The sequence below is a fragment of the Molothrus aeneus genome, chromosome 13, assembly GCF_037042795.1.
Source record: "Molothrus aeneus isolate 106 chromosome 13, BPBGC_Maene_1.0, whole genome shotgun sequence".
In the NCBI taxonomy this organism is placed as follows: domain Eukaryota; kingdom Metazoa; phylum Chordata; class Aves; order Passeriformes; family Icteridae; genus Molothrus; species Molothrus aeneus.
The window spans coordinates 7,723,964-7,744,394 of record NC_089658.1 but is presented as its reverse complement, the minus strand read 5'-3'; the positions used below and the strand labels follow the sequence as shown (position 1 = coordinate 7,744,394).

Sequence of the window (20,431 nt, the reverse complement as noted above, 5' to 3'; positions counted from 1 at the left end):
TAAGTGCTGTTCTGCTTTGTGTCAATATGTTGTCCAAAGATTATCACATCAATAGCACTTTAAGACTGTCAGACACTCAACCAGATCAGTTAGGAAACAGAACAGTTTTCAGAAAAGCTGAGCAGATACAAACTTGAGGAGGAAGAATGTGTTCACAGTCACCTTGAAGTGAAAAAGATTCCTCCCAGGAGGAAGACTCTGAGTGCTTCAAAGCAAGGGGGCTTTTTGCAAAAGGATATTTTAAACAGTCCAAGTGTTTAGTTGCAAAGAAGTAACAATCCTTCTGAAGGCTGTGTGAAATCTGGAAAAAGTTAAATTGAGTCAAATAGGGCAGAATCAGTAGGAGTTTTTGATTTTACCTCAGGAAGAATATCAAAGCTTGGTTGCTATTAACCATCAAGAGAAAAATTATTTATCATCACCTGTTTGTATCATCCTTTCACACCAAAAATAAAATCTTGAGAAGTTGTTCCTAGCTGGCAGGCAATCACATCTAACCTATAGATTCTGATACATCTGTTGCTTTCAGAAAATAAATATTTGGCACATCTACAAGGCTATGAAAATTGTGGCAGAGTTGAAGGCAAGGAAAAGATCAAAACATGGCATGAATTATTTATATGAGCTATGATCCTCAATAGAACTTATTTTCAGATGGTAACACCACAGTATCTTCAATTTTGAACATTGCATCATTGCAGAAAATACTTAAGTCTTGTTGAGGAACCTGATGCAAAATCATCATTATTGTTTTCTCTCCCAGAATTCTTTCATTCTCCTTTTTTTTCTCATCCTATAGTTTCCAATTTGTTATTGAGGATTGTGTAAGACAAATGAGCAATGAACTGAATCAAATGAGAGGAAATGGGAATGCAGCAGCCAATAAGAACAGTGCAGCCATTGATGCTGAGATTGTGCTTCGGCCTCTCATGGATTCCCTGGACACAACGTGAGTGTGGCAGACTGGATTGGGTGCCAGGCTGGGAACTGGATGCTGCAGTCAGGCACACTTGGTTTTACTCTGAAAGCTGGAACCACTTCACAGATACCTGGAAGCACTCTGCAGTATTTTTAATATTTCTAGTATTCACTGTGTGCAGAATCCCATGCCTAACCTGTTTACTTACACTGAGCAATTTTTACATAAGCTCCAGGCTTGTCTTTCCATGTCTTGTCATGTTTTGAGTCATTGAAAATGAGCCGGTGCACGGTCTCTCCTCCTCAGGCTGTTATGAAGACTGTGCTGAAAAAAAAGAACAAAAGTAATTCCTACACTGAATTGTCTGGCATTTGTTTTAGGCTTGTACCCAATGTCCCACTGCTTATTGATATGCACTTCTGTGTCACCAAAAACCAGCATCATCTAAACAGCAACTTGATTTTTTTTTTTTCATTTGGTAAAATGCTAAGTTTTTAGAGGATCCTGCAAACTCATTCTGGCTTCTGTAAGTAAGCATAACTTAGGCTATCATCATTCAGCAGTGACACATTCTGAAAGGCCATGTGCAGCACAGGCACATCTGTAAGCACATGGGTGTCCTTGGTGCTTGTCAAACAGCAGTGGCCTTTTGATGGAAGTAGCTGTGAGGACAAGCAGCCTGGCACTGACCCTGTACAGTCACAAGTTACACAGCCCTCTGGCTCCTTAGGCAGGTTTTTCCCAGCCAGAAATTTTCAAAGTAAAGATGGAAAAGGTGCCCTAAAAATTTAATTTTACTGTAAGTAATAGATAGCAAGATTGCTCAGACATGTCAGTATATAGAAATAAATGCTTCCAAACAGTAGCTGCATATTTGCATTAGCTGTCAGCAACCAGTTCTACATCCCAGTAGAAATACAAAGCAAGAGACAGTTGCTCTTATTTTTAAGACATAAACAAATTATATACTAAAACTTTAATTTAGGGGTGTAGGAGTGCTAAATTGTATCATCCATCAAACTTTTAACTCATCATGATTTTGCATTTTCAATAAATTTGCATCAGTGATATACTATGCATTAAATTAGATAGAGGAGATTTATATAAGTTTGTAATCTGCAAGTCTTTTTGCCAAAAATATTTACTGATAATATAGCAAAATAATTTAGCTACTAAGAAATTTTTATTACTAGAGAAAAGATAAACCTTAATGGCTATTAATCTGAGCATGATAGAACACCTCTGAAGCCATAATGCTGGTTTTGGTGACTGGTTTGTGGTTTTGTTTTATTCCAGTTTAAGTGTCTCTGCAAAAATCTGTGAGAAGACAGTTCTGAAACGGGTTTTGAAAGAGCTCTGGAAGTTGGTCTTAAACAAAATAGAAAAACAGATTGTGCTTCCACCGCTGACAGACCAAACCGTAAGTGTTCCAGAGCAATTCTCAGTTGATACAAAGGACTGTAATAATGATGTGCCTGAGCAGGTGTTGCCAAGGGCTCTGACACTGTCCTGTTCTGTTCCCTGACCACAGGGACTAACACCTGCATTGCAGGCAGTGTCGCTCTCTGGTGTCTCAGAGTCATGCAGCCAACTTGCTCTTAGCTGGTGAGGAAGACTTCACTCCTTCATTTACTGCCTGCCCCAAATCAGAGCATTTTCTATGAATGCAGGCACGTGAAAGAATGCGGTCATGTGCTCCCATACAAGGGGTTTCATTTAAATCCAATTTGTCTCTCGGCTTCACTGTGCACAGGAACGTGAAGAGTGTTCCTTGCCCTTCTTAGTCACATCAGAAATTCAATCACTTCCATTTTTGTAGGTTTGAGAAAGCCAGGGATGCCCATCCCATCCTCCAGCCCTACCTGCTGTGCCATTCCTCATCTTGAGGCAGCACTTAATTAACATCAGGAAGCTTCAGCCAAATATAGCACTAAAGATTTGGGGGATTTTAATAGCAGCCTTGACAGGAGGTCCTCTTTGGGCAGAGCTGCATTTCCAGCCTGCTGAGAAGAGGGAAGGGAGCTGTGCTTAGAGAAAGTGGTGCTGCACAGGAGCCTCTTGTGGGGCATGGCCTGATGTGAACCCTGGTGGCTGAGCCGAGGGAAACAGTGAAATCCCCCTGTCAGAGGATCACCAAAGAGAGCCTGGCTTGGAGGCCTTTTCATAATTGCTTCTTTTTGAGAGATTGGGTAACATAACTGTTAATTCTTCTTTTATTCAATCTTGTTTAAAATAAATTGACCATCTTATTACAAGTTAATTGTGATGTTGCCACAGTGTGCCTTTGGCAACTTCGCTGTTGCACATCCTGTGGTACTACTACAGCTGCTAAAAAGCTGTTGGTCAGGGTCCATAAGTTAAAGGCATATCATTAAATCTTACTATAATATATTGAAGATGCATGAAAGAATATTGCTGGACAGGCAGGAAAAGCTCTAATAGAAAATATATAAATGCTGTAGAAATAAAAATGAAATTACCTGAACTATTAAAAATCCTAGAGTAGAGTTGATCATGGCCATGACTCCAGTCACTGAATTTGTTCATATATACTGTACTTGTTAACTATGCATAATTAAAAACAACCTCTCTTTCAATAAGTAAGTTTCAAATTTACATTTATGAGATCTTTAATTTGCTCTTCAAATTTTTTGGTGCAAATATTATCTGTCAATACATAGGTAGCATTTCAGTTGGTTAGCTTCATTTTCTGCCATGTGTTAGGAGCATTTATTAGCTTTATGCAAGATCAATTATTCACAGGACAGTACGTTCAGAAGGGAGTTTCCTTAGTGGTACCCTCTATATAGAGTGTTTCTAGTAGGCATTGGGAACTATTCCATTTATTTTGATGCTTTTGTTTACTATTGAACACATAATTACAGAAAATCACTGAAAAGTAGGATACTGTGAGAGATTTTCTTGCCCTGAATATTTCTTTCTGTTTGAGGTTGAGAGGCACAAGCATTCAGAAATGGGGTTTATTTTTTCCTATATATATATATGTGAAAAAAATATATACACATTTTTCTTACTATTCTCGCTACTAAAAATAATGAAGATTTAAACTGTAGTTCTGTATTAACATTTTCTTCAACTGAAGCATATAGGAAGTAAAATTATTTCTGGAAAATGAAACTTTTTGGAATAGAAAGTCTAATGAAAAATTAGTCCAGTGTAAGTTGGATGAACCTTTTTCATGAAATCCACATAATCAGAACTATGTCTTCCTGAGCTGCCATGTAACTGCACTGATAGTTATGTTGCTTGGAGTAATTGTGATAAAGGATATGAGCATGGAATTACAGTAGGATTCTGTTTGAGACAAATGTGTAGGCATCGGCCTTTGGTGTCATGCCAGGATTTGGCTATTGTAAAATATTCTTTAACTTCATAACATTTCAATATCTTTTCTTTAAAAAAGGGCTCTGGCTCACAGTACACCATTGTGCTGTGCTTTACTCAGCTCAGGATTCCCCCTACACAGGCTTTTGCAGGTTCGTCAGGGCTGCTCACTTCCCAGCATGATTGTTCATGTTAGCACAGCACCTGAGAGCTACAGTTATGGACAAACATCTCACTGACACACACTGAGAACAATCACAACCTTAGCCTTCAGTATTAAACACAAAATGTGACAGCAGAAAGGAGAACACAAAACCACTCTCAGCAGAAAATGCAATATTTGTATCAGCTATAGAATACTGGAGGGAATCTTGCTGCAGGCATTCAAGCACTTGGCCTTATGAACTGAATGAAAATGTGTCTCCTGTGCAACTGAAACTTTTATTTAGCTTTGCAAAATGATGACTTTGGCCAGTGTCCTAGCAGAAAATAAGATTGTGTTGACATAAAAAGCAAACATGCTGTCGTGAGCCTGTTTCCTTAATTTTCAATGTGATTACAGGGGCCCCAGATGATATTCAGTGCAGCCAAAGATCTTGGACAACTGTCAAAACTCAAGGTAATGGAGCCAGATGAAGCTGTGACTGGCTTGCACTAACAAAAAAAGGAGGAAATATTAATGACTGTGAGGCCAAACCTCATGCTCCTTCTTGTTCTTAAGTAGTATAATAAGATTGAATATGACAGTAACTACTCAGAGGTAAATAATTATTTCACAGTTTCATCAAAACCAAATTATGAATAGAAGACTCTATGCTTTTATGGTAAGTGATCACTACATGGGTCAAGAAGCCATCATTCCCATATGGCACAACGAGGCCTTACAAGCATTACACATAAAAAAAAAAACCCAAAGAAAACCCACAAAACTTTGCTTCTGGAAAAGCCCTTAAGGTGAGAATACCAGCAATTTTCTTTCTGTGGACTATTTATGTACATTGAAACATAGTATGTACGTCTGCAGTAAAGTCTTCAGCACCTCAGGGCTGGAGTCCACTTGATGGACAGCAGAGATGTTTGATAGTGATGTCAGTTGTTTGCCAGTCAATTCTGCAATTAGGATTTCAGATTTGTGCAGAAATGTGGTATTTGGAGCCTCTATGAATGATTGTTCAGTGTGCTAGACGAGTTAAAATATTACCTAAGGAAATCACTGACTGCTTATTTAGACAAAGATTTAACAAGAATGTAGTCACTCTATGTCTAACATGTTCTCATAGGAAGCCCTCTTTTTTTAAACATAGGGCATTAACAAACATCTGTTAAACAGTCAGGTTTAGTATTAATTACTTCTATATCATCTAATATAATTTTTTAAGTTAAATTTTAACCTTTTCCCCATCCCTCAAAACAGAGAAATAATGCATCCTAGTAAAAGAAGTAATGCTCAGTATTAACCAGTGAATCTGGTTCTCTACAGTCTATGATTTCAGGAAACAACCCAATTGCTCTAGGTTATAATTTGTTGTGAAAGGATTCTGAATTAATCCCTGTTAATCATAGTCCTTGGGGGGCATTTGGTGGATGTTTGTTTGTTTTGCAAAGAACAGATACTCACAATATTGTCTCTCTAAAACCAAGTGCACTCTTGTCTCGCGTGCAGGACCACGTGATCCGCGAGGAAGCCAAAAGCCTGAGCCTGAGGCAGTGTGCAATAATGGACGTGGCCCTCGTTACCATCAAGGTACAGCTTCACGTCTTTCCTACTCTGCTGCAATGCCCAACAATCACTGATTGGTTTTTAGATAAAAGACTGGAGACTTTCATACAGTCTTCATGGAGTTGGTTTCTGAAGTCAAAAGAAATCATTAGGAATATTTATTATATTATTAATTAATGTATTATTTCATTTGCTTATCAGTCTTTTTCACATTGACCTGGATCGTAAGTTGGTGTAAATAACTTTAAAGCAATCAGTTTCTAGAATAACAGCATATGTTCTTGTCTGCTGGGAAGGGACAGCACATCAGGAAGGTAAGAAGGCAGCTATTGAAGTATAAAATTGAAGATATAAATAAGAGGAAATACTTATGATCAAGTGCTTTGCAGTAAAACAGTCTCTAAGGCAAGCAAAAAGTAACAGAGAGAGCTCCCAATTGCCATTTTTTGTATTTGTAGTGGAGACAGTTAATTACAAATGTAATTTGACATTTCTTGCAGAAATAAAAATAATTGGGAATTAGTAATGTTTTGGAAGCAAATTGAACAAATTGAAAAATGGAACAAATTGAAGTATGCTCCCAAAGTAAGCTGCATGAAGTAATGTGAATCTAATCATTTTCCAAACACATAAAAGCTGGGGAAAATGTGAAGTCTAACCTTGCCTAAATTTCCAGTGCTTAAACTCTTACAGATGGAGAGATAGGTGTTGACCATTTTGCTAAAAAGGTCTACTTTTGGAGGGAAAAGATTGAATAGGGAGAATCTCTTTCTTAATTCAGCATCCTTATATTTGTGTGCTAAGTTATAAGAGTTAATTCATAGCATTCATTAAGTGAGCTAAAGAAAGCTTCCTGAGAAACCCTTTTCAAATTGTAAGGCAATGACTGTGTGCATTATAAATGCCTGCTGTATTTACAAGCTGCTATGGCAAAATCATTTCCAAAATACTTAACAAATAACCCTGATCATGTAGAAATTGGGTTTATACTGGTAGAATGTTAAAAAGGCAAACCTTATGAGTTAACTCAAGAAAAAAAGACCGCTAAGTTTATTTAGGAATGTAGTTGATACGTTTAATGATCAAAATACAGATTTTTTTTGGTAATGCTTAGTAAATACAGCTTATTTACAAGCAAAAATCATGGCTGTCCAGTTAAGAATAGGAGAATGGTGAAAATGGCATGTGGTGTGTGTTCAGAAACTGGGTAGCTGATTATGGTAAGGAAGGGTTTTGCAGGGAGGAGTATCTCCACTTACAGTCTTTTTTATTTTTCCTTTCATTTAATTCACTGAGAATCAATCGTAATTTAATAGTGGATGGTGTTATTAATCCTTTGACAAATATAAATTAAAGTAATATTTTTTTAATCTTGAATATACATAGCATATCATCAATCTTTGTATTATGTAAAAAGAACCATAGCAATTTATATAACTATTTAATACTTTTCAGCTTAATTTGCAATTTACAGTTAGGAGAAGTGGCTTTCTGGCCTCAGTTATCTCAGACTGAGTTCTCTGCTACCTCATTATGTCAGCCCAGAGACAATGTCCATTGATGATACTGTCCCAGTTCTCTGTACACCCAGAGACCCTCTACAGCGAGAAAGCAGCACCAAAGGGGCTTTTGTGGCATTTGGCAGCTTTGGGCTGAGACTGCAATGGCTCCAGCACTTGACACCTGCCCCTTTCATTTGCCAGTGTGACTGGAATCTCTTGTGCCACCTATAAACCTACAGAAAGGAGCAAGAGTAGCAGGGGAATTATTTTAAGTTTTCCATCTCTAAGGAACGGGGCAACAACTGATCCATCTGAATCTGTAAAACCCTGTTTACTCATTATCTTTCTATATTCAGTTCTATACAGTAATGATAGGTTCAACATTGCTGCTTTGCTTACAAAATTTACCATTTATGGGAAAAACAAAAAAAAATAGTTAAAAACTCAGGAAAACAAGGGTCAGGTGTCTATTTCTTTATATGACTATAAGCTTTCATGGAGCTTTCAGCCATGTGTAGCTGCTGCTGCAGATAATATTTTACTGGGAGAAACAGCTTCAAAAAATCACAGTAATTGTCACAATAGCAAGAAATATTAACAGATTTTAACACTCGCTTATAAATTGAATATGATTCTTAGTGAAATCATGACAAAACTCTTGAGCAATTAAGATGAGAGGTTTTTTTGTAACATATTGTATGAAATAATTTGCTTGGAAAGAAAGATTTATTCAGAACCTTTTAAACTGAGACTAACTGTCCACATCGTATTAAAAAATATAAAACATTGCAGCCTGATGACTTCAAATCCCCTGTTTTGCTCCACAGATATTTTTTTCCCCTTCAGCAGTCAGTAGGTAGCAATACATAAATGTAAATAATAACTGTTATGAAACATTTATGTTTCATCTCCTGCAGAATCTTGAGAACTGGAAGATGAAATGTGTGCACTAAATGTAAAGGGCATATGTGGACTCTAGGTCTGTATCCCAGCTGTCCAGATAAGCTGGGATACAGCACCTAGTGGAGATGTGTATATGTGAACTGAAATGTAGATATTGCATTCATTCCTTTGGCAACACTGCAAAAAGGCAGGGAGAGTAAATTCTGCTTACATTCCCCAAGATTCCCTGTACAGAGTGGACCAATATTGCATCTCATCAAGTAGTCATTCTGTTCCTGCAAAACACTGTTTATTTTTACTAATTAGCCATTAATGGGAGCTTTATTGATCTTGAGACCTAGAACTGTAATGGAGGTTGCAAAATGCTTTGCAAGGTGTTTGAACAAAATGAAGGTATGTAGCACATTTATCTTTTCATTGTGGCTAACATGAATTAATTCATCAAACATTGTCCTGTACAAAACTTGAGGAAAAATTCATCCTTGTGGGAGGAAAAAGGGAAGAATCTGTCCCCTAATTTTTCTGAACTCAGCTTTGGGATTGAAAACGATATAATACATTTGTATATGTAGTTTTTATATATATATAGTTCACATAGTCAGCATGGCATCAAAGTCATAAGCATATTTGTTATTCCAAATCTAGCTGTGCCCATAGAACCAGAAGTCCTCTTCTCACACTGCTACTCTAAAACTTCACACTCTGGACTATTCTCTCTGAAATGTTTTACAAATTGCCCTTTTCCCTAAAAAGTAATATATCCTTTATATTTTACAAGCACTGGCTTGTAAACCATGCCTTCATTTGAGAGGGGTTTGTGATGTTTTGGGTTTTTAGATAAAGAATTAAAAAAACTCATTCCACTTTCCGCAAGGTAAAAGAATGCTTCAAATATTTTCCAGTTTTGGCAAATTAATACTTCAGATTATCAAGACCAAAATCAAAATTTTGTATATTTCTTCCCTTTATGCTTAATTTTTTTACCCTTGGAAAGAAGCTTTGTACTAGAGATTATGACAGTTATCTCAAATGCTATAATAAAAGTAGAAATGCCTGTTGCTACTTCCAAACATTCATTTTACTTAAAGTTGTATGTCTGTAACTGAGGTCTTTTTTTTCCCCTGTGAACAACCATATTTGGTTTTCATTTCAGCAATACTTCCATGCTGGAGGAAGTGGGCTGAAAAAGAATTTCCTGGAGAAGAGCCCAGACCTGCAGTCCCTCAAATACGCTCTCAGCCTTTACACACAGACTACTGATGCCCTGATAAAGAAGTTTATAGCCACACAAACTTCTCAGAGTAAGTCATCTGCAAGGGACACAAATGCATCCTATTATATTTTAAATGTTCTAAATTGTTGATTGCAGATTACATTCCCTACCCCCTGTGGTATTTTAGAGTTTATTGACACAAATTTGCCCAAGTGATGTTATTGATGTTATCCCTTCTCTAATGCTGTTGTTGGAGCTTACCTGAGGGCAGTTCCTTTGGGGGCTTGTGACTGCACAGGGAGAACAATCCCTGAGCTCTGGGGGCACACTGAGCACCAGGGTTATTTGTAGGAGCACTGCACACATCATATTCCAAGCTGAATGTTTTCTTCATTCTGAAAACTGCAGAATTTTGCATCATAGTAATCTTTACTAGATTTCTTCTGAATGTAATGAGCGTTTGTAAAAACTGACCTGCCTGCCACTTCATGTCTTTGGGAAAGAATACAATGTACTGATATAATGAATTACCCTGCTCCAGCTCATAAGAATCAGAAAGTTTTAATTGGACAGTAAAGCTGGAAATAAATTGCTTTTATTCTGAAGTACAGTATGTTAGTCACAGTATAAAAAGCATGAAACATGAGTTTTGCAGCTTGTCCCAGGATTATTTCTGAGGAATGATTTCCTAAGCTATTTCCATATTAAAACTGAGCTCTCTCTTAGTAACTCATATATTAAAAATTGAAAAATAGCTATAAAGCTCTTACATGTAAGGCAGTAGAGTCCTTTTTTCCCCCCTCTCAAAAAGAAAAAATTAGCAATATGGATCCAAGCAGAAAATTAACACATACCTTCATTGTAGCTTCAGGAGGAAAAAAATAGTTAAGTTGTAGCCATAAGTGATCTTTTATAAATCCTGAGTGACAAAATTGCATTTTCTTATTTTCATCATGATTTCAGCCTGAGGTCTGTGCTCATTTCTGTGCACACATTACTATGCCTATATTTGCACACCAGTATTGTTAGAAATGTAGCCTCTGGGAATGAAACTTAAGGAAAAGTGACTAAAACTTTTCATTATCGTTTAATGCCTCATTTAAAATAACTAAATCATCATCTATTATGATTTCCAGCCTCACAGCTATAACTGCATTATTAGCTTTTAGTTAAAATTACTCTGTTTGCAAATGAGAAATCTTCTGTGGAATATAATTAGATATTTGGCCTATCTTTTCCACATTGCCAATCCATAATCAATAGACAGTTGGATATAATTTTAAGCTCAAAGCAACGGAAAGAAGAATTTTGGAAATGTAAAGAAAGTATCTATTGTATAATAACTATGACTGTAGATAGAATTGGATGCTTGTTTTTCCTGTAATGACTACAAGAATCAGACAACAGCCAGGTTTACTTTTACCCCCAGGTTAAGATAGTTTCTCACTCACCATGACTAAGCTGCAGCTACTCTAAGAAACTGAAGAGCAAAAATTTGTCTGATTGGCATGAGAAGGGGGGAGTTAAGAGCACTTGTCCTGTTTTATTCCCAACCCACAAATGTTAAACATGCAGAGCAGCATTTTCTTTTGCAAATAAATTATCAGTATTGTTTGATTGGAAAACTTCTTATAATAACACATAGAATGATTTATAAACTAGTAATGAAATTTAGTTCCACCTATCCGAACTTCACATTTAATATTACCCAGAAAGGAGTCAGCTGATTCTGCAGTGCCTGTTGTAAGCACATTCATCTGGATCAGTTTTCTTATTCAATCATACCCGAGTGCTGCCTCTGCCAGGAACCATTCCATGGAGCAGGTCACTGCTGGAGTCTCTAAAAAGGACATGGATACTGACCTAAAGGATTTTGAGAAACCTGAAGGCAGTTTAGTGAGGAGAACTGCATTCCAAAGCCTGAGTGACCAGTATTTAACACACTAGGTGGTCACTGATACCTTAGCAAAGAGCACATAAAACACAGCCAGATGAGAATAGTATGCCATCAGTGCACCATCAGACCCAAGGTCCAGATCTCAGATTGATTTTATTTACTCTGGACTTAATTGTCACTTTATTTGTACATTAATAATAATAATAATAGTAAACATTAGTTCATGCTGTAAAAAGGTGGGGTTTTTCCTCTAAATTCAGCTACAGGATAACATTCTTGCATACGTTCAGATTATTATATGGGTTGCTTTCAAAATCTTCTGTAACCAAACCATTCTTTGTGCACTTGAGCCAAGCATGAATCAGTTGTAAAACAGCAGCACAGCTTTTACAAGCCTGACCTGCAAAACCCTGCTCAGTTGCAGGAACTTGGGGGTTCACTGCTGTAGGGCTGAAACCCCATGGTTGATTCACAGCTGAAGACAGGCTGTGAATTCTGCCAGCCCAGAATTTCAAGGAACACTCCAAGACTTCTGAAAGACCATATATTTTGTACATTGACAAGAGCTCTTGTTTCAGGTCAAGCAGGACAAGATAATTTTAACTTCAGCTAAATTCAACCACATTTTCCCAATCAAGACAGAACTCTAAAAGCCAAAGGATAAACTCTCACTATACTTCTGCTGGCCTATTGCATGAACTTCCCCACTCCATGGTACACTTGACTTACCCTTAGTCTGTGCTGAGACCAGTACTGGTGAAACTTCTCTTAAGTCACTCCTGAAAAAAGGAGAGAAGGAGTCACCTTTTTAAGTTGTACCTTCCCCTTTTAAACTACTTAAAGCATATCAAAATTAAATGGCTATGGTTTAGTTTAGCAAATGCCTTGAATCTTCAGTAATTTCATAAACTATAGCCAGTGCTGTGACTATTTACACTTGTTTAGCATTAACACTAATAACATTTGAACAAATATTATTTTAATTTTAGCAAACTACATAAAAAGACAGTCTCAAATAGAGTTTCCTGAATTAGCTCTCATTTATTGCCACTAATTTCTCCAAAGTAAACACCACTCTTGCATGTAAAATGGTTATTTATTGGACATAGGGAAATATTTTTTCTTACAAATTTACAGCAGCTCCAGTTCACAAATGTTGTTATAGAATAATAAATACATAATGGCAGGATTCTGCACTATATTTTTTATCTTGACTTAAAGTAGTTTGTATCACTTAAGAAGAAAAATCAATACTCATCTCACAACACAGAGCTCATACTGCAAACCCTACCTATGTTTTTATAAGGCGGCAGAAAAGGCTTTGCTTCAGCTGGTCTGATTCAGATTTCTTCATTCTTATGCCAGAGAATTGAAAGCTGAAAAGGGAAGACATACCTGAAAACAAGAAAATATAATACTCACTTTCATTAGGTAAATATGCTTATCTCTAAAAGTATCTCCATCCTTTTCTTGTGAAGTCACCAACACAGGGAGGGATATTACACATTCAAAAATGAAAACAAATTATTTTCAATTGCCAAGCCAAAATTCAGTTCTGTGTTCCATTGCAACTTGTAATTGTACAAAGAAAAGCATAACCTCAATATTTCATAAATAAATGGAATTGCATTAAAACAATAATCTGATAGTAACTATAGTTTAAACAAGCAGATAGATGACATCATACTACAGAAAATAAAAATTGCTTAAATTGTTTAGCAGCTCTTCTAAGTGAAAAAGAAAGACCTTTTCTTCTTTTGCTTGTCAAAACCGTTATATTATTAACTGTCATATTTTGAAAGCTATACCTGTATTCTAACAGGAAATTTAAGTCCTACAGAGCATTTCCAGTTCTCTCATAACCCATACTTCAGACTGAATTTAACTCAAGAAATAATCCCTGCTTCATCCACTGTAGTTTCAAATTGAGGTCAGAACCATGTGTTACACAACCTTATTTCATGCAAAAAAAAAAAAAAACCCAACTGTATTACAAGCTGCAGAAATCAGCACACTATTGCAAGCAACCAACAGGAAAGATAAGAACAAAGAAAGAAGAAACTTGCTGAATTACATCTAATAAAAGTACTCCAGCATATGCTGATAGCAAAGCAAATGGACCCAGAATAGTGGCAGAAAAATAATTATTTTTAAAGTACATATAGTTAAAACCAGACCAGTGGTAAAGCAAAAGGTCTTTACAAAAATATTCACTTAAGAGGCTTTCACATTTGAAAATTTCTGGTCGTTCCTTAAATGAAATAGTAAAGCACCTAAATTAGAAAAAAGTTGTGTATCAGTTTCCTCTAGGTCTTCAAGAAATAAACACAAACTACAGGTATCCATCAGTTATAGGATATCATTCCAGGTGCTAAATAAGGAGGGATAAAAGCCTGACCTCTAGGCCTTTCTAGTCCCTGAGGAGCAAGCATCTTTGAGGAGATCTCCAGAGGAGATATTTTTATTCTTTACCATTTATTTGCTGCAAAAGAATGACTGCACTTTAAATGCAGGTGATCACTTGAACACCCACCAGTAAGAGGACGCTGTATTTTGAATAATATAAATATACCAACAAATAAAATGTAAAGCAGATATTAGAGAGCAAGCAGTAATAATTAAACATCCATAAAGTTTTCAAACATGAGGCAGAATCATTTATAAGTTTGTTAGCCTTCAAATGAGTTTTATTACAGTACTAAAGGAAGAAAAGTGCAATCATCCTCTGCAGTGCATGAAGAGATTTATTGTCAGCTAAATTGGCTTATTAAATGTAGTAGGATAAATGGACCTTTCTATAGTGCAGTCAGAATCACTAATTCCTGCTGTGACTGTTCAAGAAGTGGTAGCAAGAAAAGAAAACAAAACAGCAGAACTAGACAGATCAGAGGCTTCAAAATTAAGTACCCTAGCTCTTGAATGTCAGCAAGAGATGCTGTAAGCAAATACTAAATGTCCTGGAATTGTATCTGTAGTTTGTTCAGCAGGTCAGAAAGAGAAAGATGGATGGGATGATTACTGAAAGAAACCAACTTTATGTTCTAGACTCCACTAGGAATTGTCTATGCTCACTGGGATGTTCTGCAAAGGAGGTTTTCTCAGCAATACTGGATGTAGGGTCATTTCAATGTCAGCTGCTTTTAGTATAAAACTGGGTGATGTTTTGCACAGATTTCTTTATAACCATATCAAGCAGCAGTACTGTACATACAAGACTATTCATATATTTGCAGTGCTGCTTGGAGCACTGTTGTCAATTATGGGCTACCAGGAGAAGGAAAGAGACACTTATTAGGAGACCTCTGCAAGAATATATTTTGCATAAGTTAATAAAAAAGGTGAAGAAAGAGAACAAGTCTAATCTTACATATTTGTAGATTCTTGTCCTGATGAAATCCTACCTGACATTATTAGAGGTTAACACTGCACACTCTGCTACTACCACCATCCACAGGCTGCTCTTAAGGCTATCAAATAAAAATGATAATTGTCCTCTTTTAAAACTTTCCTGGGGTTTTGATTTGGGTTTTTTTTTAAGCTAGAGGCTAAAACACATAATTTACACCAGCTGATCATTTCAGCGATATTCAAGATCAGCTTAATTCATCCTCCACTGCAATCAGGAGTAAATTATTATTAATTGTTATTGGGAGAGGGTTCAAGAACTTCTCATTCTCTCTCTCAGTTTATGCTACTCATGCAGTGTCCCTAAGATTTAGGTTCCTGGTTCACTTCTCCTGTCTGGCTTGGCATTGAAAGCTTTATAATTGGAACAGAGTTACAGTATGCTCAACTCAAACTTCACAGCTGAAGGAAGGCTACAGATGTAATCAACAGCATCATTCATAATGAGGTTCATCACCACAAGAAGTACCTGTGCTGAGGTTGAATTCCATGCATTATGGAACATTGAAAAGGTGGAATTTCACAATATGAAAGGATGAGACAGATTAATGCTCTAGGACCTCCAGCCCCTGCTCTCTTTCATTTACTTTTCACTATCACAAAAGCAATGAGAATGCTCTATATATACAAACATATATAGTATTGGATTCCTATCCTGGGCAAGCTGCTTTCTGAATTACAGGCATTGTCTGCATTTAATCCAGCTGATCCACATAAATATAAGGGAAGGCTTTTTCACACAAGTTAGCACCCAGGGTTAAATGTAACTCCATTAAAAACATGCTACTCCATGATATATGGCCTAATGACACTGTGTTTGCAAGAGAAAAGAAAACCAGCTTTAACTTTATGACCTTCACCAAATGAGAATTTCCTTTCTCTTCCCAACTAAAAGCAAATTTTACTATAGTCAGATAATACTTCAGTCTGTGATTCTAAATAAAGCCATTTTATTATTCTTACTATTTAGCTTTTCTGGTCCATTTGGTTCCTACCTTTTTTACAAATTCTTTAAGCCCCTCTGTCTGTGTCAGTGCAGAACTTCAGTAATTTGTTGAGACAAAACCTTCAGCAAAGGATTCATCAATAGAGATATGGACGTAACTTTCCAAACATACATTTAGCAGTAAGATTTTTGGAAGGGTACATGAAAAGCTTGACAAACCCACCAACTTTGGCATTTCAAGATGCAAACACATCTAATGACAACCAGAATGGAAAGCTCCAGATGGACAAGATTTTTTTCACTGAGGCACTTTCCACAGATATTTGCAATTATCCAGTTTTTTGTGGCAAAATCATTTATGAATCTGTAACTGATTCTCACTGAAATGTGAAACACATCAGAAATTTTGAAGTGTTTCTAAAGGAAAATACCACTCACCTTTGGGTGTCTATTTCTCTGGATGCATTGAGAAGCCAGGTGTGCTAACCAGTAATTCTTGTTTCAGGTCAAACTGCTAATAATTCAGTGGGTGAGATATCTGTACAGGTGGATGTCTCTACCCATCCTGGAACTGGTGAGCATAAAGTCACTGTGAAAGGTAAGTTTCAAACAGGCAACTTTAAAAAGAAAGCAACAACAAAGACCAAACCTCCAAGCCCTACATCCTAAGTCAAACATACCAGTACTAAAATAAAAAATGACAGGTATTACAGTACTCGAGAAACTCTGAGTACACTTCAGGTGATTAGGAGTGCACTTCTTCCTTGCTCAACATCAGCAGAAACTCAGATTATGCAGGCAAGTACTGTCTATGCTTCTCTGTCTAGATAATTTAAAGTTATTATACTAAATTATAGACTTATAAATTAAAATGTGCCAAATTATACTTCTCAATTGCTTGTACATAATTCATCTTATAAGAACTACAGCAAAGCTGAGTGGTGAATGACTACACCAAGTCTTAAGAAGCCGCATTTTTGATAAAATGCCTTTATTCTGCACAACCTGAATTTCAGAAACACAGGATCATTCAAATTAGTATAAGATGATTTTTTTAATTGCAGTGAAGGTAGCAGGTAAAAAGAAGCTGCAAATGTAAAGGATTTATAAAATACACATTAACATTTGATACTTCTGAACCTAAAAGTAGTCAGACATCTTCACTTGGCAGGGAAGGGGCAAAGCATCTCCTAGGCTTACCAGGTATTCATATTCCATAGGAAAGCTCTCAGGTCACCTTTCACTGGCTATACCAAGTCATACAGGGTAATTAATTGGAACACTTCCAGTGGAATTGTATTTAACGTCATTTTTTTAAAACTCTTTATAGTTGTAGCAATTAATAACCTAAACTGGCAAACAACAGCTATGTTCCGGCCATTCGTGGAAGTTTGCATACTGGGTCCTAAATTAAGTGACAAGAAAAGAAAACATGGAACCAAGACAAAGAGCAACACCTGGTCACCAAAGTACAATGAAACTTTCCAATTGTAAGTCTTTCATCTCTAGGAGTTGCATATTTTTTGAAAATTTCCCTAAAATACTTTTGCCTTTAAACCATTAATAACAAGAAAAGCCATCCTAACATAGATATATAGACACCATTTCAAAATTATTTACTAATTTGTATCTTTGTTGTATATGAAAATGAATGGCAGACACCAAGCTTTCAGTCCTACAAAACCTGGTTAAAATGTACAATTAATTTCCCTACAAAGGAATAACTATTTCTATCCCTAGGAATCTATTGGCCTAGGTATTTGTTTGGACAGAAGTATTAGTTATTATTTCTAGATAATTCCTGTAGAGATATCAAAATGTGTATTGGGTTGTGCATGTGTTAATAGTATTGTTTCATTTAATCTTTAAATCAGTAAGAAGCTTCCACCTAACCTAGAGTTTTAAATTTAGTACTTCTCTGCCCTTTCCTGAGACCAATTTATTTTCCTCCTCTTACCCTCCAACCCTGACTGAAATGAGTTCATTGTGTCTCACCACAAAGCTCCTTTTGATGCCTGCTACCAGGGATTTTCTGTATATTTTGAAGCTGATTTAAAGTAATGGTGCTGACAGCTGGGGAACCAGCTGAACATTTTTTGTCCTTTCCAGGGAAAGGTAACTGTCTGTTCCAGCTGTTGAGGGAATTCTGTTTCTGTTCAGGCTGCTGAGAACAGAGGCTCCATCACCAATCCATCTGAAGGATTACCTGTGTAGAAAGTTTAAAACTAGATAACCTGTTGTAACAAAATGGAACCACAAAACTTAAACTACCACTCACTCTCACTTTAATTTGCCCAAGATTTCTAGAGCAAATTAATTCCTTGGGGGAAATTAAACTGAAATCTTTGTTCTAAATTCCTATTGTTAATCCTCCCAGCCTGCTGGGTAACGAAGATAAGCCAGGAGCCTACGAGGTGCACCTGTCAGTGAAGGATTACTGCTTTGCACGGGAGGACCGCGTTATCGGCATGACCGTCATCCAGCTGCAGGCCATCGCCGACAGGGCCGGCTGCGCCGCCTGGTACCCCCTGCTCAGGAGCATCTCCGTGGATGAGACCGGCCTGACTATCCTTAGAATACTCTCTCAGAGGAACAATGATGAAGTTGCTAAAGAATTTGTAAGACTTAAAACAGAAACGAGATCTGCTGAAGAAACGGCCTAAGATACCCAAGTAATGCAAGATTGTCACCGCCAAGAACATAAATACAACGCTGTTGTCTGACTAGTGCATGCATGTGCAAATCTGTGGGAATGTTTAACTATGTTTTCAGTGTTTGCCAGTACTTATGTACTATATTTGCAAGGTATGTCAAGGAGCTGTATATCTTTTATACATATTTTGGTCTTTGGTAAAGTAATTGTTCCAATGAAGTGCCAAAACTAAGATTAAGAGTAAATGTTTCATCATATCTTTTTAAATGATGATTTCACCTCATCACAATTTGATTATTTTTTACCATTTATTAATAAGTAAGTAGCTTTTTTAATTAATAATAGTTTATCACGGTTAAACTGTGTTGCTTATTCTAAATTAAGTTACATCCCTTACTCTTCTTTTAAAAATGAGGTGTACCTAGTTTTCTTCAAACTCTCATGTTATGCAAGCCTCATTTTAGGTGTCTTACTAATGACTTTTTCTATCATTACTACAGATGCAGTTACTTATAGAAAGTGTTTGTAATTTTATAATTACCAATATAAAGTAATGATTTTTGCATAAAAACTGAAAAGGATGGAAATATTTTATGCTAATCTCTTTTTCCAACCTTTCATAAATATCACTGTGAAGAAATGCTGTTAAAGCAGGTTCTCAAGAAGCTGTGCTTATCAGAGTTTGTTACTGATGTTTGATATCTTGCGATAACTTTGTTCTTCAAAACTGCCACGGTAATATCATATTTGTATTAAAAGAGTAAGTCAGTATCTGTAGAAACAGGTTGCTGTACAGTACAGTATATGTGCTTTTAAAAAGTGATTTTTTAAATGATATGGTACTGTACAAGGGGTAGTAGTTTGGAATATGTAATGCCGGTTTGTGGTTTGTTTCTAGAAACTGTTTATGAGAAGAAAAGATTCTGTTAGCATTTTCACTCAGAGTTCTTAACGTTGCTTTACATACTTAGCTGTAACATCAGTTAAGTGCTTTATTCTTTAATTTTTTTTAGAAAAGTTCAACAGTTTGTACTTATGCAACATTACTATGTATTGCACTAAAGCAAACTCTGTGTCCTGTAAATATATTTAGTGAGGAAAATAATTGTAAAATAAAGTATGCAGAAACTGCTTTCCAGTTTTGTCATTTGATATTATTTATGTAACTCTTGGTTTTATGTGCATGTGAAGCCCATGGAGTGGGCTTACTATATAGCTTTATAATATATTAAAGTATGATTTGCACTGTCTGGAATCTGGCTGTTTTATATGTGTAAAATTTGATATATCAGTGTCCTAAAAAATATAATTAATTAGGTAGCTATACATATACATACACATAAAAATGTTGTGGAATGCCACACATTTGTCATTGGTTTTGCTCACAAGTGTTTCTCATTACACAGGTTGGAGTTTTCAGCTTTGCTTAGGGGAAAAGTAGCTAAGGGAAGGGAGGACACATAGTTTGTATGCTGATGTCAGTCTTCTAACAACCTAACACAGGACTCCACGCACATAAACCAGATTCTTTCCAGGAGATATTGGTTAGATGTTTAGATGAGATTTTAACGTGTTTAAATATCCTCAAACTTCTTCCTTGAATACTAAAAATTAGATTTGTCATAAGTATATTTAGACATTTAGAGAAGTTATGCACAGTCTTTAGAGAGTTAAGAACACTCCCCTAAGATCATGGATTCCAAATTGTGTTTCTGCCAGGTATAGCCCTAAGTTTCAACAGTAGGCTCAGATTCTGTTTACAGTTAACAAGATTTGATGTAAGAAAACATCATCAGACTCAGTTTCAAATACAAAAGGAAAATAATCAAGAGATGAAGTTGCTCCTGGTACAGAACACTATTGTGGACAAAATGCAGAAAGAATTCCAGAATATGTAATTTGTGGCCCTGTGAATTAAACCAGAAAAG

The 20,431-nt window shown here is 36.3% G+C and overlaps 1 protein-coding gene across 1 annotated transcript in view; it reads left to right on the top strand.

Moving 5' to 3' along the window:
* Positions 1 to 19,758, top strand: part of UNC13C (unc-13 homolog C) — a 121,906-nt gene extending 102,148 nt beyond the window's left edge. The window contains exons 25-32 of the mRNA XM_066558584.1: positions 800 to 949; positions 2,216 to 2,339; positions 4,827 to 4,883; positions 5,928 to 6,008; positions 9,543 to 9,690; positions 16,356 to 16,448; positions 17,181 to 17,340; positions 18,228 to 19,758. Coding sequence (XP_066414681.1) covers positions 800 to 949; positions 2,216 to 2,339; positions 4,827 to 4,883; positions 5,928 to 6,008; positions 9,543 to 9,690; positions 16,356 to 16,448; positions 17,181 to 17,340; positions 18,228 to 18,513 — 1,099 coding nt within the window. The 3' untranslated portion in view covers positions 18,514 to 19,758. The remainder of the gene's footprint in view (positions 1 to 799; positions 950 to 2,215; positions 2,340 to 4,826; positions 4,884 to 5,927; positions 6,009 to 9,542; positions 9,691 to 16,355; positions 16,449 to 17,180; positions 17,341 to 18,227) is intronic.
* The last annotated feature ends 673 nt before the right edge of the window (positions 19,759 to 20,431 follow it).